The sequence below is a fragment of the Trichechus manatus genome, unplaced genomic scaffold (genome assembly GCF_000243295.1).
Source record: "Trichechus manatus latirostris isolate Lorelei unplaced genomic scaffold, TriManLat1.0 scaffold00057, whole genome shotgun sequence".
NCBI classification, from domain to species: Eukaryota; Metazoa; Chordata; class Mammalia; order Sirenia; family Trichechidae; genus Trichechus; species Trichechus manatus.
Window position 1 is genome coordinate 2,849,594 of NW_004443993.1, and position 26,281 is coordinate 2,875,874.

The 26,281-nt window shown below is 39.0% G+C and overlaps 1 protein-coding gene across 1 annotated transcript in view; it reads left to right on the top strand.

The window, feature by feature from the left end:
* Positions 1 to 23,278, top strand: part of LOC105756394 (zinc finger protein 14-like) — a 41,399-nt gene extending 18,121 nt beyond the window's left edge. Inside the window, exons 3-5 of the mRNA XM_023733213.1 lie at positions 17,971 to 18,097; positions 19,063 to 19,213; positions 19,558 to 23,278. Coding sequence (XP_023588981.1) covers positions 17,971 to 18,097; positions 19,063 to 19,213; positions 19,558 to 22,714 — 3,435 coding nt within the window. The 3' untranslated portion in view covers positions 22,715 to 23,278. The remainder of the gene's footprint in view (positions 1 to 17,970; positions 18,098 to 19,062; positions 19,214 to 19,557) is intronic.
* Positions 23,279 to 26,281: the final 3,003 nt, after the last annotated feature.

Genomic DNA, 26,281 nt, shown 5'->3' on the forward strand with positions numbered 1-26,281 from the left:
GGACTACTGTGAAGAGTGCTTTTATGGTCTCACCTCTTACATTTAGTTGTTGATCTGTTTTGGATTAATTTTTGTATATGGTGTGATGTGTAGGGGTCCAATTTCATTCTTTTGCATGTGGAAATCCAGTTGTCCTTAAACCGTCTGTTGTATAGACTCTTCTTTCCCATTACAAACAATTCTTTAAAACATGTTTCTTGTTTTCTGTATCTTGAATGTGTTGTCCTCATTTCAATTTCAAGAAACTCCAAGTAACATCTGCATCCTTTCCCATAAAGTCTGCTCCCTTCAAGGCTTCACATCTATGGTGATGGTACTCCACATTTTCAGTTTCAGTGGGCAAAAATCTTGGACTCATCCTTGCCACCTCTCTCAACACCAACCTTCAGTCCATAATGAACTTCCGTTGGCTCTACCTTAGAAGTATCTAGGGACCATCCCTTGCACACTTGCGTTTTTTGCCACCACTCCAGTCTCAACTTTTTTTGTGATTATAGGCATAACCTTCTCACAGATCTGCCAGCTTCTACATTTACCTCTACACAAAGGTCTTTTAAGAGCTGTCACATCAGTTTTCTCTTCTACGCAAAAGCCTGAAATTGCTGTGCATTTCACTCAAAAGCCAGAGAGGCTTCATAATGGCCAAGTGTCCTAGAACATGATACGCCCACCTACACTAATCACCTTTACAACTTCCTCTACTGTTGTTTTCCCATATCTCAAAATGCCCCAGTCACAGTCATACTGACGTTTGGCACACTTCGGCCAAGGCACACTCTCACCTTTTGGCATGTTTCCTCTTCTTAGAATAAACTGTTGTCAGATATCTCCTTAGATAACTCCTTCACATCCCTAAACAGGTAAACCAGTTGCTGTCAAGTCAGTTCTGATTTATGATGACCTCATATATGTTTAGAGTAGAACCAGGCTCCATGGGGTTTTCAATGGCTATTACGTTGGGGTTTTCAATGGCTATTACCTTTCAAAAGTTGATCACCAGGCCTGTCTTCTGAGGCACCTCTAGGTGGGTGTAATCTGTCAGCCTTTCAGTTAGTAGCCTTGTCCTTAATAGCTTGTGCCAGAGACTTGCTTCACAACCCTAGGTAAGTGGTAATTCTGTGTTTATCTTCTTGAGGAATCGCCAAATTGTTTTCAACAGCATATACATCATTTTACATTCCCACTAGCAATGGATGAGTGTTCTGATTTCTTCACATTCTTGATAACAATTGTCATTTTCAGTTTTTTATGTTTTTTATAATGCCATCCTAGTGGGTGTGAAGTGGTATGCCATTGTGGATTTGACTTCTGTTTCCATGACTAATGATGTGGAGGATCTTTTCATGTGCTTTTTGGCAGTTATCTTCCTTGAGAAAATGTTAATTTAAGTTGTATGCATATTTTTTAAATGAGTTTTTTGTCTTTTTATTGTTTAGTTGTAGGAGCTGTTTATATGCTTTAAATGTTAAATCTTCTTTAGATCTTTGATTTAGAAACATTTTCTCGTATTCTGAAGGTTGTCTTTTCACTACTTGATAATATTTTTCAGTGCGTAATGTTTTCAATTTTGATCAAGTGCAGTATACCCATTTTTTAATTTGATTGCTTCTGCTTTTGCTGTCGTAGCTAACACACTGTTTTAGTTGTTATATTTGGAAAATTGATACCTTTTGATGTAATTTTTGTATATGGTGGATGCTCTGGGTGGCACAAACAGTTGTGGATTAACTGTCATAGCTAATAATCCACTGCTAAATTCAAGGTCATGGAGACTTACCCATGTTTTTTTGGTAAGTTTTATGGTTTTACTTCTTATAGTTAGATCATTGATCCGTTTTGATGTAATTTTTGTATATGGTGGATTCCCTGCGTGGCTCTAGGCTACTAATTGAAAAGTTGCTGGTTTGAATCCACCCAGGAGTGCCTCAGAAGAAAGGCCTGGTCATCTCACAAAAGATCAAGCCATTGAAAACTCTATGGCACGCCAGTTACCCTTTACACATGGGATTGCCATGAGTTGGAATCGACTTGACTGCAACTGGTTTGATTTTTCGCTTTTTTTTTAAATTGCACTTTAGGTGAAGGTTTACAGAACAAATGGTTTCTTATTAAGCCGTCATACACGTATTGTTTTATGACATTGGTTAACAACCCCACGACATGTCAACCCTCTTCATTCTTGCCTTTTTTTTTTTTGGTGAAAATATACATAGAAAAAGGTATACTATTTCAAAAATGTTTGCATGCACAATTCAGTGACACGATTATGTTCTTCCAGTTGTGCTGCTATTTTCACTTTAGATGAAGGTTTACAGAACAAAATAGTTTCTCATTAAACAGTACACATGTTGCCCTATGACAGTGGTTACGAACCCGATTACATGTCAACACTGTCCTTACTCAACCTTGGGTTCCCTATCACCAGCCTTCCTGTCCCCATCTGCCTTCCAGGCCTTGTGCCTGGACTGCTGTGCGTCATCAGTCCTGTTTTGTTTTATGGGGCTGTCCAATCACCAGCTGAAAGGTGAACCTCGGAAGTGACTTCACCACTGAGCTAAAAGGGTGTCTGGGGGCCGTCCTCGTGGGGTTTCTCCAGTCTCCCTCAGACTAGCAAATCTGTTCCTTTCCCTTTGTGCTAGAACTTTGTTCTACATCCTTCTCCAGCTCTGTCCAGAGCCCCCTGTTGTGATCCCGGTCAGAGCAGTCAGTGGTGGCAGCTGGGTACCATTTAGCTGTACTGGACTCAGTTTGCTGGAGGCCTTGGTAGCTGTGGTCCATTAGTCCTTTGGACTGATATTTTCCTTGTATCCTGTTCTCTTCATTCTCCCTTGCTCCCGAAGGGGTGAGACCAGTGGAGCATCTCAGATGGCTGCTCACAGGCTTTCAAGACCCCAAAAGCCTCTCACCAAGGTAGAATGTAGAACATTGTCTCTATAAACTGTGTTATGCCAGTTGAGCTAGATGTTCCCCAAGACCATGGTTCCCACAGCCCTCCGCCTAGCAATTCAGTCTCTCAGGGAGCGGTTTAACGCTATTTTGATACGTGTAGCTTTGTAGTAACTTTTTGTGGCAGGAAATGTGCATCATCCCACTTAGTTCTTCTTTTTCTGATTGTTCTGGCTCTTCGGGCCCTTTGCAATTCCATATGAAATTGAGACTTCTCTAGTCCATTTCTGCCTAAAAGGCTCTGGAATTTTGATGGAGATTATGTTCTCGTTTATATACCGCTTTGAGTAGTACTGACATCTTAACAGTATTAAGTCTTCCAGTCTATGAAGATGGATTGTCTGTGAATTTGTATGGGTCTGTATTAATTTTTTTCAGCAATGTTTTATACTTTTCATGTAAAAGTCTCTTACCTAGTTGGTTAAATTTATTCCTAGGTATTTTATTCTTTTCACTGTTATTTTAAATGAAATTATTTTCTGAGTTTTATTTTCAGATTGTTGATCATTTATAAAAACAACTGATTTTGTGTTTTTATTTTGTTTTTAATTGTACTAAATAAGTATGTAACAAAACATTTGATATTTCTACGTCTGTATGTACGTTAAATATATACATGTTCAGTGATGTTATGTTCATTGTGTTGTTAAACCATCGTCATTAACCATTCCTGAATTTTCCCATCCCCCTTAACAGAAACTCAGTGTCTTCTAAGCATTTTTTTAGCTCTAGCTTATTTATTTAAACTATTATAGCATAGTTATCTTAGTCATTACATCATGATGTGTATTCTTTCTCATCAGTAGATAGTTTTTTAAAAAATTTTTCACTAATACAAACATTTCAATTTGCTTAATATGTCAATATTGCTCTCAAAGTTGATGTACCAATTTATGTTCTTGCTAGCAGCGAATGAGAATTAGTTTACTCACTTCTGTTAATCTTTTACTTTTTTTTTTTACAACTACAATGGGTGTAATCTTAATTATACTGTATTTTGCTTTTTTAATTGAACTTTAGATGAAGATTTACAGAACAAACTAGCTTCTCATTAAACAGTGTATGTATATTGTTTTATGATTAACAACCCCATGACATGTCAGTACTCTCCCTTCTCAATCTTGGGTTCCCTTTTAGCAGCTTTCCTGTCCCCTCCTGCCTTCTAGTCCTTGCCCCTGGGCTGGTGTGCTTCTTTAGTCTCATTATATCCTATGGGTCTGTCTGCCGTTTGGCTAAAAGGTGAACCTCCAGAGTGACTTCATTACTGGGCTTTAAAGGTGTCTGGGGGCCATACTCCGGGTTTCTCCAGTCTCTGTCAGGCCCGTAAGTCTGGTCTTTTATTGCGAGTTAGAATTTTGTTCTACATTTTTCTCCTGCTCTGTCCAGGACCCTCTATTGTGATCCCTGTCAGAGCAGTCCGTGATGGTAGCCGGGCACCCTCTAGTTGTACTGGGCTCAGTCTGTTGGAGGCCATAGTAGTTGTGGTCTATTAGTCCTATGGACTAATCTTTACCTTGTGTCTTTAGTTTTCTTCATTCTTCCTTGCTCCTAAAGGGGTGAGACCAGTGGAGTATCTTAGATGGCTGCTCACATGCTTTTAAGACCCCAGATGCTACTCACCAAAGTAGAATGTAGAACATTTTCTTTATAAACTATGTTCTGCCAGTTGAGCTAGATGTTCCCTGAGACCATGGTCCCCACAGCCCTCAGCCCAGCAATTCAGTCAGTAATGGAGTTTGGATTTGTCCGTGGAGCTTCCATGACCTTAGCTTGAGCAAGTTGTGCTGGCTTCCCCAGTATTGTGTACTGTCTTACCCTTCACCACAGTTACCAGTTACCTATTGTCTGTTTAGTGTTTTTCCACCCCCACGCCTCCTCTCCCTCATTTGTGTGTAAATTTTTCATCAGTTTTTATAGTAGTGGTCTCATATAATATTTGCCCTTTTGTGATTGGCTTATTTCACTCAGCATAATGCTCTCCAGATTCATCCATGTTGAGATGCTTCACAGATTGTTCATTGTTCTTTATCATTGTGTAGTATTCTATTGTGTGTACGTACAATAGTTTATCCATTCATCTGTTGATGGGCATCTGAGTTTCTATCTTTTTGCTGTTGTGAACAATGCTGCAATGAACACGGGTGTGTGTATATTAGTGTGATGGACCTTATTTCTCTAGGATATACTCCTAGGAGTGGGATTGCTGGATCGTATGGTATTTCTATTTCTAGCTTTCGAAGGAAGCGCCATATTGTTTTCCAAAATGATTGTACCATTTTACATTCTCATCAGCAGTGTACAAGACTTCCAATCTCCCTGCAGCGTCTCCATTTCTTTTTTTTTTTTTTTTGATTTGTACTGGTAATGCCAGTGTGTGATGGTATCTCAGGGTTTTAATTTGCATTTCCCTAATGACTTGTGATTGTGAGCATTTCCTCGTGTGTCTGTTAGCTGCTTGAATGTCTTCTTTGGTGAAGTGTCTATTCATTTCCTTTGCCCATTTTTTAATTTGATTGTTTGTCTTTTTGTGGTAGAGGTGTTGGATTTTCCTGTAGATTTTAGAGATTAGACCTTTGTCGAATTTGTAATGTCCAAAAATTTTTTCCCAGTCTGTAGGTTCTGTTTTTACTCTTGGTGAAGTCTTTTGATGAACATAAGTGTTTAATTTTTAGAAGATCCCAGTTATCTAGCTTATTTTCTGGAGTTTGTGTGTTGTTAGTTGTGGTTTGTATCCTGTTAATGCTGTGTATTAGGGTCTCTAGTGTTGATCCTATTTTTCCTTCTATGATCTTTATAATTTTTGTTTTAAACTTAAGTCTTTGGTCCATTTTGAATTAGTTTTTGTGTATGGTGTGAGGTATGGGTCCCGTTTCATTTTTTGCAGATGGACATCCAGTTTTGTCAGCACCATTTGTTAAAAAGACTGTCTTTTCCCCATTTGATGGACTGTGGGCCCTTGTCGAAGATCAGGTTACCATAGGCGGTTTGGTTTACTTCTGGGTTCTCAATTCTGTTCCACTGGTCAATGTATCTGTCATTCTACCAGTACCAGGCTGTTTTGACTATCGTAGCTGTATAGTAGGTTCTGAGGTCAGGTAGTGGGAGTCCTCCTACTTTATTCTTCTTCAGTAGTGCTTTACTTATCTGGGGCTTCTTTCTTTTCCGTATGAAGTTAATGATTATTTTTTTCATCTCTTTAAAGAATGTTGTTTGTATTTAGATCGGGATTGCATTGTATTTGTATATTGCTCTGGGTAGAATTGTCATTTTCACAATGTTGAGTCTACCTCTCCATGAGCATGGTATGTTTTTCTATTTATGTATATCTCTTTTGGTTTCTTGCAGTAGTGTTTCGTAGTTTTCTTTGTATAGTAGTTTTACATCCCTGGTTAGGTTTATTCCTAAGTATTTTATTTTTTAAGGGGCTATTATAAATGGTATTGCATTCCTGGTTTGCTTTTTGTCATTCTCTTTGCTGGTGTATAGGAATCCAACTGATTTTTGTGTGTTTATCTTGTATCCTTTTATTCTGCTGAATCTTTCTATTCCAGTAGTTTTCTCATGGAGTGTTTTGGGATTTCTGTGTATAGAATCATATTATCTGCAAATAGGGACAGTTTTACCTTTTTATTACCAAACTGGATGCCGTTTATTTCATTTTCTTGCCTTACTGCTCTAGCTAGCACAATATTAAATGTGAGTGGTGATAAAGGACATCCTTGTCTCATTCCTATTCTCAAGGGGAATGTTTTTAGCTTCTCTCCATTTAGATGATGTTAGCTGTTTGTTTTGCATAGATACCCTTTATTATTGTTGAGGAATTTCCGTTCTGTATCTATTTTATTGAGAGTATCAGGAATGGGTGTTGGACTTTGTCAAATCCTTTTTCTGTCAATTGAGATGATCGTGTGATTCTTTTCCTCTATTTTATTTATGTGGATTATGTTGATTTTCTAATGTTGAACCATCCTTGCATAACTGGTATGAATCCAGCCTGGTCGCGGTGTGTTATTTTTTGATATGATGCTGAATTCTGTTGGCTAGAATTTTGAGAATTTTTGTATCTATATTCATAAGAGATATTGGTGAGTAATTTTCTTTTTTTGTGGTATCTTTGCCTGGTTTTGGTATCAGGGTTATGCTGGCTTCATAGAATGAATTTGGAAATATCCCTTCCTTTTCTACATTCTGAAATAGTTTGAGTAGTCGTGGTGTAAGTTCTCTGAATGTTTGGTAGAATTCTCCAGTGAAGCCATCTGGGCCAGGGCTTTTTTTTTGTTGGGAGTTTTAAAATTGCCTTTTCAATCTCGTTTTGGGTTTGTTCAGATTTTCAACATCAATTTCTGATAGTTTGGGTAGGTAGTATGTTTCTAGAAATTTCTCCATTTCCTATTGGAGTATAGTTTTCCATAATACTCTGTTGTGATCTTTTTATTTTAGTTGAGTCTGTTGTAATGTCCCCCATTTCATTTCTTATTTGGGTTACTTGCATTCTGTCTTTTCTTTTGTCAGTTTGGCTAGTGGTTTGTCAATTTTGCTGATCCTTTTAGAGAACCAACTTTCAGTTTTGTTGCTTCTGTTTTTCTATTTCATTTATTTTTGCTCTGATCTTTATTGTTTCCTTTCTTTAGGTGGCTGTAGGCCTCTTTTGCTGTTCTCTTTGTTTGAGTTGTGTAGCTAATATTTTGATTCTGTCCCTTCTTTTTTGATGTGTGCATCTGTTGCTATAAATTGACCTCTGATTACTGCCTTTGGTGTGTCCCAAAGGTTTTAGTATGATGTGGTTTCATTCTCATTTGATTCTAGGAATTTTTTGATTCCATCTTTGATTTGTTGTATTAACCAGTGGTTCTTAAGCAGGATGTTACTCAGTTTCCAAGTAATTTTTTTTTTCCTTACTCTTCTTGTTGTTAATGTGTACTTTGATGGCATTGTGATCAGAGAAGATATTTTGTTATCTCAGTGTTTCAGATTTTGTTGAGGGTTGCTTTGTGGCCTAAGATGTGCTGTATTCTGGAGAATGTTCCATGTGCGTTGGAAAAGAAGGTGTACTTTGCAGCTGTTGAGTGGAGTGTTCCGCATATATCTGAGTTCAAGTTGGCTGATTGTGGCGTTTAGCTCTTCTGTATCTTTGTTGAGTTTCTTTCTAGACATTCTGTCCTTTACCGAGAGTGGTGTGTTGAAGTCTCCTATTATTGTGGAACTGTCGACTTCTCTTTTCATTGCTGTTAAGGTTTGTTGTATGTATTTTGGAGTCCTGTCATTGGGTGCGTAGATATTAAGGTTATGTCTTCATGCTGGATCGTCCCTTTAATTGTGATGTAGTGCCATATTTGTCTTTTATGGTGGATTTTGTTTTGAAGTCTATTTTATCTGGTATTAGTATTGCCACTCCTGCTCTTTTTTGGTAGCTGTTTTCTTGATATACTTTTTCCATCCTTTGATTTTTAATAAGTTTAAGTCTTTGCTTCTAAAGTTTGTTTCTTGTCGACAGCATATTGATGGATCCTTTTTTTAAAACTCCGTTTTGTCACTCTGTCTCTTTATGAATGCATTTGGGCCATTTACATTTAGTGTAATTATTGAATGGGTATGAGTTTATTTCTGTCATTTTGTAGTGCTTTTTTTGTGGTGCTGACGTTTTCTTTGTTCCTCTTACTCTTATGTGCTGATTTCCTTTTGTTTGTGGATTTTTTTCAATTTTTTTGTAGATTTTGTTTTTACTGAGACTTATTTTGATGAATAGGTTTGTTAACTTTCTTTTTAATTACTTTGAAGTTTAGTCTTATATTGCTAAGTTTGAGCCAGTCTATTATTACTTGGTATCATCCTGCTTTCCTGCCCATTAGAAAGTTCTCTACTTACACCGTTTATTTCCTGTTTTATTGTGTGACGTTTTTGTCATTTGCATGTTAAACTCTCTGGTTCCCTGTTGTAAATCTTTTGGTTCTGAATAGTCCTTGAGAGCTCATTTCCTAAGTTGGTATCTGGCTAGTGCGATCTTGTATCCTAGATTTAAGCTGTTGTATGATGTTTGTTTTCAAACTGGAGCTTTCCCTTTAATAATTCTTCTAAGTTTGGTTTGGTTTTTATGTATTTCTTTAATTTCTGGTAAGTGGAAATGTCCTAATTTCACCATTATATTTGAATGAGAGTTTTGCATGATATAGTATTCTCGGCATTTTTTTTCTTTCAAGATGTTACATATCTCATCCCATTGTCTTCTTCACTGCATGGTTTCTGCCGAGTAGTCATAGCTTAGTCTTGTTGTTTCCCCCTATGTGACTTTTCATTTTTCTCAAGCTGATCTCAGGATTCTCTCTGTCTTTGGTTTTATCGAGTGTGATTATGACATGCCCTGATTTTCCTTTGGAGTCTATCCTATATTTGGTTCGTTGAGCATCTTGGATGGTCATCTTATCACGTTTCATGATATTAGGGAAGTTTTCTGTAAACAGTTCTTCAATATTCTGTTTCCCATTTTCTCCTCCTGTTCTGGAACTCTGATCACTCGCAAATTTTCGCTTTTGATTGTATCCCACATAATTCTCAGGGTTTCTTTATTTTTCTTTGTTCTTTTTTTGATTTTTTCTCCATATTTTTTCCAAGTGTTTGTTTTCAGTTTTGTTAATCCTTTTTTCCATTGTTTCATACCTGTACCTCAGCCCTTCTCTGACACTGTTTTTGAAATCTTGTTGTTTTTTTTGGATTTCTAATTGTTTTTGTATGATTTCTAGTTGTGAATTTATTTTTTGGCATTTTGTTCCTGTGTTTTTCTGAATTTTTCCATTTTTTGGTCTGTATTTTCCATGAATTTGCCTCTTCCATGAATTTGTTTTTTACTCATTTTTGTCTGCTTTTTGCTTAAACTGTTGGATAGCTCTGAATATTAGGGATTTGAATTCCCTATCAGGTAGTTCTAGTGCCTTTTCTTCTACTGGAAAGTTATTTGGTGTTTTACTTTAGATGCCTACTGGAACCATCCTGTCTTGTTTTTTTGTATGTTTTGATATTGCGTGCTGTCTTTGGGATATTTAGTAGTTATTTTTTTCATTTATTGATTGTAGGTTTGTTTCCTCCTGGTTTTTTGTTTTATTTGGTTATGTCCGAGCAGGTGGGCTCTGCTTTCTTTGTTGTTTGCTCTTCTTTGGACATGATATTTTTCACCTCCTTACCCAATGGACAGGGCCAGTTGCTCAGCTTTGTAGCAGCAGGGCAGGTCCTGCTGAACGTGAGGGGCTGGGATGGGTGGTTTTTGGCATGTATTTGGGCCAAGATTAGCTAGTGGTTAGCGCAGGGCAGGTTCCAGTAGGTCCTGCCTATGCTGCTCGGGACTTCAATGTTGAGGACATGGTGCAGATGGGCAGAAGGTGGGGGGAGGGGCAGATTATGATGTCTGGAGCTAGGTTAGGTATGGAAGAGGAGAGTGGAGAGAAACAGGAGGAAAAAATACTGAGGGAGCTTGTCATTGGAGTGGAGAGACAAGAAACTGAGAAATGGAGAAAAAACGAAAAAAATGAAAAGAAAAATTAAAAATTAAAAAAAAATGCTCCCAGGAATATCACTGACGCAGCTGCACAGATCGGGGAGCTGCTCCCAAGCCGAGCAGTATAGCCCAGCTATGAGCGGTGGAGAGGATACACAGTGCCAGGTATTCAGAAGACAGTAAATGAAGGTAAGCAGAAAACGTTGAGAAACCCAGAAATCAAGAAAGATAAAAGGAAAAAAGAAAGAGAAAAAAAAAAAAAAAAAGTGGAAAAAAGAAGCCTCCAGGAATCCCGCGAAGTGTGACCAGGCAGACTGGGGAAACTGACTAGGGAAGCCGTTCCCCAGCTGAGCAGCACTTCACTGCCTGTCAAGAATTAGCAAAGATGGCAGATGGAGTCAGGTGTTCGAGAGAAAGGAGGGGGAGGAGGTGAGAGGCAGGGAAGAGACCAGAAGAGGCTGAAAAAGCAATACCAGCAGCAAAGAAATGGCACTGAAGAAGGCGACCCATGTGGGTGGGGCAAATTTGCACATGTGCCACATTTGTGGCCCGCTGGGGAGTGGCAGATCGGCTCTCCGGGAAGCCGGGAATGCATCCACTGGGAGGCAGCGGAATGACCAGCCAGGAAGCAATGAAGGTTGAGCAGGGGAAGCAGGGTGGGGGGTGGGATGGGAAAGTGTCTTGGTGGTTACAGGTTGCTGTGTCTCCTGTTTGGAGCTCCGTGAATCAGCTTTCCCGTACTCCCTGTCTGCTGATATCCGGGAGGAGTCCAAGATAGTGCTGTGTTACCTGATAGGGGACTTCCACTCTTACCTCTCTTTGCTCTCTGTTCTCTGTCAGTTTCTTATACCATTTGGTGCTTGGTTGAGTTCTTTATCTGTTCAGTTGATGGCTTAGGGTTCCAGGATTGATGTTTGTCTCTGTTTTACTTAGGTTTTTGGGTCTCTGGAGGGACGGCGTGGTGCTTCTGTCTATAGAGCCATGCTCCTCTCCTAAGCATTTTGTCTTCATTTCCAATCCCTGCTACCTGCCCAAAGTAACCAGTAATAAACGTTGAAGTCTGTACACTTGCCTTTCCTAGATATTTCATTTAAGTGGGATCGTACACTATTTGTCATTTTATGACTGATTTATTTCTTTCATTGTAATGTTTTCAAGGTTTATCCATGTTTGTGGCATGTATCAGGACTTCATTTCTTTTTATGACTCTGTAGTATTCCATTGTATGCATGTACCATATTTTCTTTATTCATTCATCTGTAGTTGGACGGTTATTGTGTTTCCACCTTTGGGCTCTTGTGGATAGAGCAGCAATGAAAATTTGTGTACAACTGTCTGTGTTTCTGGTTTTAGTTCTATTGAGTTTATGCCCAAGAGAGGAATTGCTGGATTGTGTAGTAATTCTGTTTTAATTTTTTTCAGGAAGCACCACATTGTTTTCCACAGCTGCTGTGTACCATTTTACAATGTCACTAGCAATTAATGAAGATTCCAGTTTTTCCACATCCTTTCCAACACCTGTTTTTTTCTTCATAACTATTTTAGTGGTTGTGAAGTGATATTGTGGTTTTGATTTACATTTTTGAAATTACTAGTGATCTTGAACATCTTTTCATATACTTGTTGGGCATTTGCATTTCTTTGGTGAAATGTTTATTCAAGTTTTGGGTATTAAACCTTTAATATATGGCTTCCAAAAGTTTTCTTCCAATTTTTTGTCTCTTTGTTTTGTTGTAATAGTACTTTGATGAACAAACGTGACTGATTTTTACATCTTAATATTGTATTCTGCAACTTTGTTGAAATCCTTTATTAGGTCTAATAGCTTTCTTGTGTGTTTTTTTGGGACTTCTATACGATCACGTTATCTTGAAATAGTTTTGCATCCGTTCAGATATGGGTGCCATTTATTTTTCATGAGTGGTTTCTCTGGCTGCGATGTCTAGCACAGCTCGATGTTGAATAGCGCTGGTGAAAAGAGACGTCTTTGTCTTGTTGGTTCTTAGGGGAGAGCTTTCATTCTTTCACCACTGAATGTGAGATTAGCTGTGGGTTTCATGAATACCTATTGTCATGTTGAAAAACTTTCCTTTCATTCCTAGTATATTGAGTGTTTTTATCATTAAAGGTTGTTAGATTTTGGGAAAGACTTTTTAATTATAGCTTGAGGTATCGTGTGTGTTTTCTTTTTCTTTGTGTTGTTGGTGGGTTGTATTATACTGATTTTATAATGTCTAAGTATTCTTGTATTCTAGGATATTGATACTTGGTTTCCTGGTATTTTGGGGAGGATTTTTGTGCCTATATTCCTGGGTTACATTGGTCTGTCATTTTCTTTTCTGGTCATGTCTGTATTTGCCTTTTGTATCAGAATAATGTTGCCCTGATAGAATGGGTTAGAAAGTGTTCCCTCACCTTCTGTTTTTAGAGGAGTTTGAGAAAAGTTGCTGTGAATTCTTTAAATGTTTGGTGGAGTTCATTAGTGAAGTCATCAGGTTCTGATGGTTTCATTCTTAGGATATTTTGGATTATTGGATCAATCTCATAGTTAAAATTTCCTAAAGTTCTGAAAAAATTGTTTCTGCAAGTTTTGTTTTTTTGGGGGGTGTGTTTTCTGGGAGATAAGAGCATGGAGCTGTTTGTCACCACCTTGCTGACTTGTGTCCCTTTTCTATTTTTAATATTTTGTGTCTATATATAAACTGAGTTTCTTGTATACCAAATACTTTTTGTTCTCTAATGTTTTATTCCACCATGCATCTGTCAGTTTGTGTACTGTGGGGGCTTGAGTGTTGCTGTGATGCTGGAAGCTTTGCCACTGGTATTCAAATACCAGAAGGGTCACCCATGTTGGACAGGTTTCAGTGGAGCTTCCAGACTTAAGACTAGGAAGAAGGACCTGGAGGTCTATTTATGAAAACAATTAGCAAAGATCAAAATGGATGTTAGAAGAAACTCTGAAACTTGCTCTTGGACATCGAGTAGCTAAAGCAAATGGAAGTAGAAGAGCTGAACAGAAGGTTTCAAAGGGCGGTTGAGATGACAAAGTAATGAAGTGCAAAGACCTCATGTTAGAACCAAAAGGGAAAAATATATTCAGCATTTTTCAAGCTGAAAAAACTGAAAAAATTCACGCTGTTAGTTGCAATAGTGAAGGATTCTATGGGAAAATGTTGGACGCAAGAAGTGTTATAAAAAATGGAAGGAATATATAGAGTCACTGTTGCAATAAAGAATTTGTTGACATTCAGACATTTCAGGAGGTAGCATATGATCAGAAACTGATGGTCCTGAAGGAAGAAGTCCAAGCTGCACTGAAGGCATTGGCTAAAAACAAGTCTCCAGGAATTGACAGATTACCAATTGAGAAATTTCAACAAACAGATGCAGTGCTGGAAGTGCTCACTCGTCTATGCTAAAAAATTTGAAGACAGCTATCTGGTCAAGAGACTGGAAGAGGTCCATATTTATGGCTATTCCAAAGAAAGATGATCCAACTGAATGCAGAAATTTTTGACTAATGTCATTATATCACAGGCAAGTAAAATTTTGTTAAAGATCATCCCAAAGTGGCTGCAGCAGTACATCGATAGGGAAGTGCCAGAAATTCAAGCCAGATTCAGAAGACGATGTGGAATGAGGTATATCATTGCTGATGTCAGATGGATCCTGGCTGAAAGCAGACAATACCAGAAAGATGTTTCCCCCTGTTTTATTGACTATGCGAAGGCAGTTAACTGTGTTGATCATAAAGAATTATGGGTAACATCGTGAAAACTGGGAATTTCAGAACACTTAATTGTGCTCCTGAGGAACCTATACATAGATCACAAAACAGTTATTCAAACACAACAATGGGATACTGTGTAGTTTAAAGTCAGGAAAGATGTTCATCAGGGTTGTATCCTTTCAGCATACTTAATCTGTATGCTGAGCAAATAATCCGAGAAGCTGGAGTATATGATGCAGAATATGGTATCAGGTTTGGAGGAAATCTCATTAATAATTTGCATTATGCAGATGACACAATTTTGCTTGCTGAAACTGAAGAGGACTGGAGGCACTTACTAATGAAGATCAAAGACCACAGCTTTCAGTATGGATTACACCTCAACATAAAGAAAACAAAAATCCTGAACTGAACCAATACAACATCATGATAAACGGAGAAAAGACTGAGGTTGTCAAGGATTTCATTTTACTTGGATCTACAATCAACACTCATGGAAGCAGGGGTCAAGAAATGAAAGGATGCATTGCATTGGGCAAATCTGCAAAAGACCTCTTTAAAGCGTTGAAAAGCAAAGATGTTACCTTGAAGACTAAAGTGCGCCTGACCCAGGCTGTGGTATTTTCAGTTGCCTCATATGCATGCAAAAGCTTGATGATGAATAAGGAAGACCAAGGAAGAATTGACACCTTTGAATTGTGTGGGCGAAGAGTACTGAATATACGAAGGACTGCCAAAAGAACGAACAAATCTGTCTTAGAAGAAGTACAACTAGAATGCTTCTTAGAAGTAAGGATGGTGAGACCAAGTCTCACATACTTTGGACTTGTTATCAAGAGGTGTCAGTCCCTGGAGAAGCACATCGTGCTTGGTAGAGGGTCAGCAAAAAAGACGAAGACTCTCAACGAGATGGATTTTCACAGAGGCTACAACAGTGGGCTCAAGCATAACGATTGGGAAGATGTTGCAGGACCTGGCAGTGTTTCTTTCTGTTGTACATAGGGTCACTGTGAGTTGGAATCCACTTGACATCACCTAACACCACCACCACCAACAACAACGTTTTATTTAGATTGATATAGTTGTATTACTGTCTTCCTTGTTTGGTACTGTTTTCTATTTGTTGTCCATCGTTTTCATTTTTTTTTTCCCTGCCGGTGTGTTCTGCCTCTACTTGTTTTAAATAGCATTTTATGGGGTTCCATTTGCTTGATTCTATGCTCCACAGTTAGCATGTCAATTATATTTAATAATTTTCATTTTAAAAAAATTTATTTGTTATTGTCATAGAGTTTGTATTATACATTTATAACTCATCCAAGTCTAGCTTTCAAATTACACTACACCATTTTACAGGTCGTGAAAATATATCAGTGTTCCCAATTCCTTTTTGCTGTTCTTTGTAACTATAATAACCATACCTATTTTGACTATTAAGACTTTTAAGAAACTTTTGTCTGTTGTATGAATTTCATATAAAAAAAGATTTTATTTGACCATTTCTTTTTTCTCTAGTGCTTTTCCTTTGTTTTTATACACCCATACTTTTGACCTATACCATTTTTTTTTCTTTTCTGTGAAGAACTTCTTTTATCCTTTCTTGCAAGGTAGGTAAACTGGCAACAAATCCTCTCAGATTTTGTTGTCTGAAAACAGCTGTATTTTCTCTTCACTTTTAGAGGGTTACTTTGCTGGACACAGAATTCTAATTTGATATTTCTTTCTTTTCAATCCTTGTGAATATTTTATTCCACCTTCTTCCTGCTAGCATGACTTCTGAAGACAAGTCTGTACTACTTAATATTTTTCCTCTATAAACCAAAAACCAAACCTGTTGACATTGAGTCTGTTCTCTGATTTCTTTCATGATTTTCTCTTTGCTTATCTGCAGTTTTAATATCTTTAGTTGTAGGTTTATATATTTATCCTGGTTGGTGATATTTGAACTTGAGTCTGCGGTTTGTTGTCGGTAATTTTGTAAAATTCTCAGCCCTTATTCAAACTTTTTATTTTCTGTTTCTTCTCCTTATAGTAGTCTCATCATTCATATATTACACTTTTTGTTTCAGAGTTTTTGGATATTCTGTTCTCTCCCTTTTTTTTCCCATTCTTCTATTTGTGTTGTTTTGGATGTTTCTGTTGACCTATCTTGAGTTCACTGATTCTTTCCTAGGCTGTATCCAATCTGTTGCTGATTCTGTTGAATACTTTCATTTTTGTGACATTGTTTTTGATTCCTAGTATTTTCTTTTGATCGTAGATTTTACATCTCTCTACTCACATTACCCATCTGTTCTTGCGTGTAGTCTTCTTTCTCCATTGGTGAAGGACTTATATGAATCATGTCTTAAATGCCCATTTGATAATTCCAAATTCTTTTTCATATCTGAGTCTGGTTCTGATGCTTGCTGTATTCAAGCTGTGCTTTATGGCTTTTAGTTTGTGTTTTAGGCTGGGTTCTCTAGAGAAGCAAAACCAGTGAAGTATATAAATATGGGGTGGAGGGGTTTATATCAAGGAAGTGGTTCTCACGGAAAAGCCCAAAGTCCATGGATCAGGCATCAGTTTGGAGGCTTCTCCTGACTCATGTAGCTGCAGGGACTGATGAACCCAAGATCTACATTCAGACCGCAGGCTGCTGGCTCACGGGCAGCAGAGTCTAAGGAATTTAAGATCGCAGGTAAGATGGCAGGATGCTGGCCCAAGTCCCAAGAAGCAGAGTTCAGATGATGATTAGCAGAATGCAGGATCAGAGCAGAGCGAAAGCCATCAAGCTTTGCCACAGTGTCAGTATGTATTGAATGCAGGCCATACCCCCAAGGAAACTCTTTCAACTGATCGGCTGCTCATAGCAGATCTCATTGTGGAGATGATTACATTATATCATATATCTTCGTGGAGGTGATTAAATCATTGCATAACTGCCAAACTACATCATAACTGCCAAACCACTGAGAAACATGGCCCAGCCAAGTTGACACAACCTTAACCATCACAGTTTGCCGTTTAATATTTTTCGGAAGATGGACAATAGGATAGATAATGGTGCGCTGGGTAAAAGATTGGTAACTTGGCTTTTAGATTGGTGTTTTATGTTTATGTTGTTAGAAGTAGGCTGTGTTGTAGGTGTATGCGTGAGACGCTAAATTTTTCTCTCTTCTTTTTTCTTTCCCGTCCTGTCTTTGGGCTTTCCTAGAGACTTCTTAAATAAGATCTTAAACCAAAAGTTCTGCTTTAATCATCTTTTATACAGGAGTCCTCTTGATGTGGTGATATATGTGTTGGGGGAGAGGAAGCATTCTATAGTCCTGTAATTGGATTTAAGTATTTTAGTGAGCCTGATCTCCTCAATTGGCACCTTCACAAGTACTTTGCAGCTCTTCTCCTCTTCCCTTAGTTGAGACAGATATCCTAGATGGGATTGGAGGTGGTTTGCTTCCCCCTTGTCATTTAGGATCTTGTAAAAACCTCGGTTAAAGATCTTGAAAATAGTTTCCTTTGAGGGAATGCCTTTTCACAGAGAACAGGATGCTTTGGGTGTATTTCAAAATGGTTATTTTTCTTTCTACTTGCTGGAAGCATGAGATGAATTTTCTTTGATCATTACAATAGGATAGCAGTGCACAGGTCAAGATGTAAATGTAGACAGCGAAGGGAAGAGGCCGATAGCCAAGCTGTAGAGTAGATCACAGGATCTTGTGTGACCCCTATGAATTTTTCATTCCCCTGCAGTGACAGCCTCATTTTCCCTTTACACACTTTGCGGAAGATGATTCTTTACTGATCCAGAATATTTGGGCTGTTTTAGGACTCAGTGGTGTTTGAGGATGTGACTGTGGACTTTACCCAGGAAGAGTGGGCTTTGCTGGATTTTTCTCAGAGGAAACTCTACAGAGATGTGATGATGGAAACCTTCAGGAACCTGGCCTTGGTTGGTAAGGACTTCAGTTTTCTTATTTTTTTCCGTTTGTGAAAGATTATATCTTATTCATTGGTCTTGTTTCAAGGTTTGGGTTGAAGAATTGGAATAAATTGGAACACATGAAAAATGTTCACTGTCCTCATGGAGCTTAGTCTCTAGAATCTTTCCCATGAAAGCAAAATCTGCATAACTATACTGAGGTGATATTTCTTTTCTGTCTAAAATCCTTGAGGGTTTTTAAGTGTTGTAAGTGCACGTTATCTTCAGGGGTCACTTTGGATGCAGAGAGATTTGTGGATTATTTCCTCAGAGTTTTAATGTATTACAACTTTGATGTATTTTGCTGCAAATAGACTCGTAACAGTCCACTTATAGAGACTCTGGAGACCAAAATATTGGCTCAGTGTTGGGGAAATGTTGCACTCCACTATCTTTCCTCATGATCTGCCTTTACCCATGAACACCATGTCAGACACACCCATTTGCTCTCCCAAGGAAAGATCTAAGGAGAGTGAAGTTAGGACTTTTCCAGAGCCATGGTGTCAAGATGCGCTGGAAAGGCAAGAATCCTTTGAAGGATGAGCCCAGCATGGAGAGAATTACATTTGAATAAATCAACCTGAAAAAGTCTTTTGGTTTGAGGAGGCTCAATTTCCACACAGTTGAGTATCCATTAATGCTCACACACCTAATATGTTCACGGAACAGATCTTACTTTCTCGTTTAACATTACCTTTGTACACGTGTTGTTTACTTCTTACTATGTTTTCCTAATTACTCCCCATTTATGACACTGTCACTTTAAATTGTCAAGTAGTTTTTAGTAAATTGGTTACCCTTTTGACCATTGCCAAAGTCCTGGAACTTCTAAATGCCTCAGAGTGTTCCTGTGCTCACAGGAGGTGCCTTGTTTTCCTATAAAAGTTCTTTACTGTTCTGTTTCATATTGTGAAACTCCACTTAAAATTTTTTGGTTAGTTTCTCAACAGGTTGGTAATGGACAAATGATGTCCAGTGAACATTTAATAATGCGATTCATGAAGAGTAATTCCTGGTACAGCAGGTTAGGAGAAACCTGTGAATTCTGTGGCATTGAAGAGCAGCATAACAATCAGGGAAGGCATGTCAGGTGAGTATCATTCACAAGAGTGTGAGCAGTACCTCAGGAGGGAATATTAAAACATCAGATGTTTGTGTGTATAAAACTAAAGTTGTATGATCACGTGATTTTTTACACTATATTTCCATAGCTATGAATGAGATATTATTTGTAATGTACTTTACAGTACACAATTATTAGAAAGCTCCTTTATTTAAAAACACTGTGACAGTAATGGAAACGATTTCTATGAGATGATTCAAGCTATTCAGCATGCGATAACTCAGGGCAGAAAACATGCGTGTTTACTTTATACTGTAATTATGAAATGATAACAAACTTAATTCTAAAATTATGTTGCCTATTTTTGACAGAAGGCATACAGTTGAGATCCTCTGTGAAAGTAAAGAAGGGAAAGTAAGGAAGAGGAAAGACAATAATCAGTGTGGAAAACCTGTCATCAAGACTGAATATCTTACCAAAAGAGATCCTGTTAGAGAAAATCCTTCTGAATCCCATGAGTGTGGAAAAGCTTTCTTGAATTATTCTTCATTTAAACATCATGTCATTTCTCACGCTGGATGCAATATCTGTCAATATAAGGAGTGTAGAGGAGTTTGCAGTTGTTTCTGTCACTTAAGCACACATGTGGAAACTCTTACTGGAAAGAAAATTTATAAATGTAAGGAATGTGGTATCACCTGTAGTGCTTCATCGCTCATTACACATATAAGAACTCACAGTGGAGAGAGGCCATCTGAATATAAAGAATGTGCAGAAGCCTTTAGGCAGTCCTCACAGCTGATCAGCTATATAAAAACTCATGGTACAGAGCAGCCTTACAGTTGTAAGGAATGTGGGAAATCATTTTGTCATTTCTCAAGTCTCACTAATCATATAAAAACTCACTGTGCAGGGCGGCGATATGAATGTAAGGAATGTGGTAAAGCATTTAACAGGTCCTCACACTTAAGTAGACATGTAAGAACTCACAGTGGAGAGAGGCCTTACAAATGTAAGGAATGTGGAAAAGCCTTTAGCCATTCCTCCAACCTGAGGATTCATATAAGGACTCATAGTGGAGAGCGGCCTTATGAATGTAAGGAATGTGGGAAAACCTTTAGCCAGTCCTCTAAGCTGACTGACCATTTAAGAACTCACAGTGGAGAGAGGCCTTACAAATGTAAGGAATGTGGAAAAGCCTTTAGCCATTCCTCCAACCTAAGGATCCATATAAGAACTCACAGTGGAGAGCGGCCTTATGAATGTAAGGAATGTGGAAAAGCCTTTAGCCAGTCGTCACACCTCACTAACCATATAAGAACTCACAGAGAAGAGAGGCCTTATGATTGTAAAGTATGTGGTAAAACTTTTAGTTGTGACTCATCCCTCACTAGACATATAAAAACTCACAGTGGACAGAAGCCTTATGAATGTAATGAATGTGGAAAAACCTTTAGCAGTTCCTCAAAGCTGATTCTGCATATAAGAACTCACAGTGGAGAACGGCCTTATGAATGTAAGGAATGTGGGAAAACCTTTAGCCAGTCATCAAAGCTGACTGACCATATAAGAACTCACAGTGGAGAGAGGCCTTATGAATGTAAGGAATGTGGGAAAGCCTTTAGCCATTCTTCCAACCTGAGGATCCATATGAGAACTCACAGTGGAGAGCGGCCTTACGAATGTAAAGAATGTGGGAAAGCCTTTATCCAGTCCTCACACCTCACTAACCATATAAGAACTCACAGAGGAGAGAGGCCTTATGAATGTAAAGTATGTTGGAAAGCTTTTAGTTATGACTCATCTCTCACTACACATATAAAAACACACAGTGGAGAGAAGCATTATGAATGTAAAGAATGTGGAAAGGCCTTTAGCAGTTCCTCAAAGCTGATTGTCCATATAAGAACTCACAGTGGAGAGCGGCCTTATGAATGTAAGGAATGTGGAAAAGCCTTTGGCAGTTCCTCAAAGCTGACTAATCATGTAAGAACTCACAGTGGAGAGAGACCTTACAAATGTAACGAATGTGGAAAGACTTTCAGCAATTCCTCTAACCTGAGGATTCATATGAGAACTCATAGTGGAGAGCGGCCTTATGAATGTAAGGAATGTGGAAAAGCCTTTATCCAGTCCTCACACCTCATTAACCATATAAGAACTCACAGAGGAGAGAGGCCTTTTGAATGTAAGGTATGTGGGAAAACTTTTGGTTCAGACTCATCCCTTAATGCACATATAAAAACTCACAGTGGTGTGAGGCCTTATGAATGTAAGGAATGTGGAAAAGCCTTTAGCAGTTCCTCAAAGCTCATTCTCCATATAAGAACTCACAGTGGAGAGCGGCCTTATGAATGTAAGGAATGTGGTAAAGCATTTAGCCAGTCCTCAAAGCTGACTAACCATATAAGAATTCACAGTGGAGAAAGGCCTTATGATTGTAAGGAATGTGGAAAAGCCTTTAGCCATTCCTCCAATTTGAGGATCCATATAAGAACTCACAGTGGAGAGCGCCCTTATGAATGTAAGGAATGTGGGAAAGCCTTTAGCCAGTCGTCACACCTCACTAACCATAGAAGAACTCACAAAGGAGAGAGGCCATATGAATGTAAAGAGTGTGGGAAAACTTTTACTTCTGACTCATCCCTTAATGCACATATAAAAACTCACAGTGGAGTGAGGCCTTATGAATGTAAGGAATGTGGGAAAGCCTTTAACCGGTCCTCACACCTCACTGAACATAAAAGAACTCACAGTGGAGAGAGGCCATATGAATGTAAGGAGTGTGGAAAAGCCTTTAGCCAGTCCTCACAGCTGAAGAGCCATATCAGAACTCACAGTGGAGAACGGCCTTATGAATGTAAGGAATGTGGGAAGGCATTTAGCCGGTGCTCATACCTCACTGTACATATAAGAACTCACAGTGGAGAGAGACCTTATGAATGTAAGGAATGTGGGAAAGCATTTAGTTGTGATTCATCCCTCACCACACACATAAGAACTCACAGTGGAGAGCGGCCTTTTGAATGTAAGGAATGTGGGAAAGCCTTCAGTCAAGCCTCACAGCTCACTAAACATACAAGAACTCACAGTGGAGAGAGGCCTTATGAATGTAAGGAATGTGGGAAAGTCTTTACTTGTTCTTCATATCTCACTGCACATATAAGAACTCATAGTGGAGAGAGGCCTTATGAATGTAAGCAATGTGGGAAAGCCTTCACTCGATCCCTATCTCTCACTCACCATATAAGAACTCACAGTGGAGAGAGACCTTATGAATGTAAAGAATGTGGGAAAACTTTCAGCCAGGCCTCACATCTCACCAAACATATTAGAACTCACAGTGGTGAGAAGCCTTATGAATGTAAGGATTGTGGGAAAGCCTTCAGCCAGGCCTCACATCTTACTAAACATATTAGAACTCACAGTGGAGAGAGGCCTCATGAGTGTAAGCAATGTGGGAAAGCGTTCATCCAGGCTGCACATCTCACGAAGCATATAAGAACTCACAGTGGTGAAAGCCCTTAGGAATGTAAGGAATGTGGGAAAGCCTTTGGTTTCTATACCACACCCTCTAAGAAGTCAAACAGTGGAGAGAGGCCTTATGAATGTAAGGAATGTGGAAAAGTATTCCTCATACCCCAATAAACATAAGTACAGCAGACAGAGTCTGTATGAATGTAAGAAAATAAGGCACGCTTGCAGTTCTTGATTTGAAAACGTGTGAAAGTATACTGAGGAGAAATTGATTATACTGTGACAGGTCCTATGAATATAGAGTATAAGGGAAACCTTCAGTATGTATATTTTAGGACTTCTATGAGACCTCTTACACTGGAGAGACACTGCAACTGTAAGCAAAAAACTTCAGTTGTAGCGAATGACGGGACTTCCATCAAAATTTTATTTTGGTTCCATTATGCAAAAATTGTCTATTACAAAATCTCATCAACCCTTGATGTCTTCAACTTTGTGGGTTTTTTAAAACCAAATATGTTTCAAGTTTTTATGTTTTTATCATATTTATAAAGCACTATATTCTTATTGTAGAAAAATTTGATTTTAATAGAAAATAAAAATAAAAACCACAATCTGCCTAGAATTCTACCACTATTATTATTGTGGGGTTTTTTTTTTTAGTGTTCTTTGTATACAAAAGAGTGTATTCTTTATCTGGACCATACAGTGTGTGTAGTTTTGTACTACAACACTTTTTATTGCTGTTCTTGTCATCCACAACTACTTTGATCTGTGGTTTACCAATGAGGAAACTGCACAGAAAATTTTAACCCACATTCCCATTTCACATAAAAGTCCCTTTGAAATGGTTCTGTGAAAAACAGGATTTTTCATGGAGTGCTTACATTGGGTATACATAGAGATTGTCGGCATGCACAGACCCACAACCTGACCTAGATGCAGTGGAGCTTCTGTCCAGCAGAGGCATGAAACCTGTATTTTAAAGCAGTCCTGCTTTTGGTAATTTTGTGGTACAAAGAGATCACTAGGCCATGAGTTGAAGCTGTAGTTGTTGGACTGGGATGTACTGGTGGCTGCTGCTCCACCTGGAGTGTGAATATACTACAGGCCCTGGTGGTTTATACAGAGCTTCTCTGCCCCATAGTGCACTGGATCTTTTCTATGGTTTCTCATGTAAGAAGTTTGGGAAATGGTGGCTATAGGTAGCAAAAGTAGCAAAAGCCTTCAATGAAGTCTCCCATTAGTTCAGCAGTTCCCTTTTCAGAATTATCCTGTGGAAACTCCCAGCCACCCTAATGGTGTAGAAATAGTAAAAGGGGAAATGGTATCAGTGTCCTACAGTAAGGGAGTTTTTAGGTAAGTGCCTGGCTACATGTTGCAACATTCAACATCCATGGAAGCAGTAGTGAAGAAATCAAATGATGCATTGCATTGTTCAAATCTGCAAAAGACCGCATTTTAAAGTGTTAAAAAGCAGAGATGTCAGTTTGAAGACTGATATGCCTTATCCAAGCGATGGTGCCTTCAGTTGCCTCGCATGTGAAAACTGGACAAAGAATAAGGAAGACTGGAGAATTGACACCTTTGAATTGTGCTGGTGGTGAAGAACATTGAATAGACTCCCAACAGAATGAACAAATCCTGTCCTGGAAGAAGTACAGCCAGAGTGCTCCTTAGAAGGATGAGACTATTTCTTATAGTTTGGGTATGTTATCAGGAGGGATTAGTCCCTGGAGAGGGACATCATGCTTGGTAAAGTAGGTCAGCAAAAAAGAGGAAGACTCAGATGGATTGACACAGTGGCTGCAATAGGATCAAACATAACAATGATCATGAAGATGGTGTAGGACCAGGCGGTGTTTCATTCTCTTGTATATAGGGTCACTATGAGTCAGAACAGACTCAACGGTACCTAACAACAACAGGTCACAGTATTGCTACTAAATGGTTTCTTCAGGAGGTGGGGTAAAGATGGCAGAATAGTCAGATGCTTCCTGTGGTCCTTATTACAACAAAGACCTGAAAACACTACTGAATCAATTGTATATGACAATCTAGGAACTCTGGACATCAAAAAAAAATTGAGACAGACTGAGCAGTAGGGGAAGGGAGTGACAATTCAGAAGTAGTGAGGAAGTGCCAGGCTTGACCGGGCAAGCACTCTAGAGGATGGATCGTTTGGTGCAGTTGGGCTGAGGCAAGCAGTACCACTCGGGACACATTTTCCACGATGGGAGAAACTGAGTGGCAGTCTTCACAAGCCACCAGAGCCAGGGTGAAACAGTGCTGGATATGTGAAATTAAGTGCAAGCCTCTAACCTACCACGTGGGCTCAAAATAATCCCTCTTCCTTTGGGAAATGCCTCTGTTACCCTCACATGTCCCCTCCCCATTCTCCAGTCCCAGTCTGGCAGTGTTCAGTGGTTGCGCGTGCTAGGCTGCAAGTGGGACCCTTTATGCCTGAGTCAGTCTCTGGGCTTTTGGAAGGGAAAAAATAAACAGCAAAAAGGAAATCACCAGCTCCCCTAAGCTGGGAACTCAGGGCAGGCACTGCCCCTTTGCCTAGGCATAGGCATAAGGGGCCCATGGACTTTGCCTTTCACCCCTACATAGACCTGTGTTGGCCCATTCAACAATGTAAGCCCTTTTTAGCATAGTACAACAGGTTAATATATTTGAAGCGTGTTTTCAACTGCAACAGCTAAGGGAGAGTGGCAGGTTTGTGACATTTGACACTGCCATGCCCTTTACGCTGGGTCCTCACCCACATCAGGGGCCTTAGGACTCCACCCACCCAACTAGCCACCCACGACGGGTCTGAGAACAAGTGGTGCTTCCCAGTCCTTACAGCCAACACCATTGAGTGCCTGAAGTCCAGCTGAAAATCCCACCCACCCACACACTAGGGTACAGGGACACACCTCCCACCTAGGCCCTTGGGTAGCCATCAGCCCCACACCTTGCTCAGCATGTAACCCCCTACTGCAGCCATGTATCTGTGCCTGCTCCAATCACCCTTATGTAGCCCTGCCCATCTAGGACTGTAGGTGTGACCCTGTACCACACGGGCAACAACCTGTACACCTGAGCTGTGTCCACACAAGAAAACAGATTCCTGTGCTCACATACCTAGTAGCAGCTTTAACCACCTGTTGACATGAGAGCTTCAAAGATGACAATAAAGCTCACACGCCCAGCCTATTTGGGCATATCGAAACAAGCTTGGTCATAGTAGACATACAATAAATGTAGTAATTGATGGCGACAACACTCAATATCCGATTATGTAAATAGGCAGACTATGATGCCTCCAGCAAGAGACCAAAGCAAAAAATGAGGAAAACTGGAAGAAGAGAATGTCTTGGAATTACTGGAGGTAGAATTCAAAAGATTAATATACAGAGCTCTTCAAGAGATTAGGAAGATTTTGCAAAACTTAGACCAAGCCAAGGAACACAGAGACAAAGTGATAGAGAAATTTAGGAGAAGTATACAAAAGCAAAATGACAAATTTAACAGGCTGCTAGAATCACTCTAAAGAAAGCAATCAAGTTCAGAAGATTAATAAAATTTCAGAATTAGACGACTCAATAGAAATTCATACAAGCAGAATTG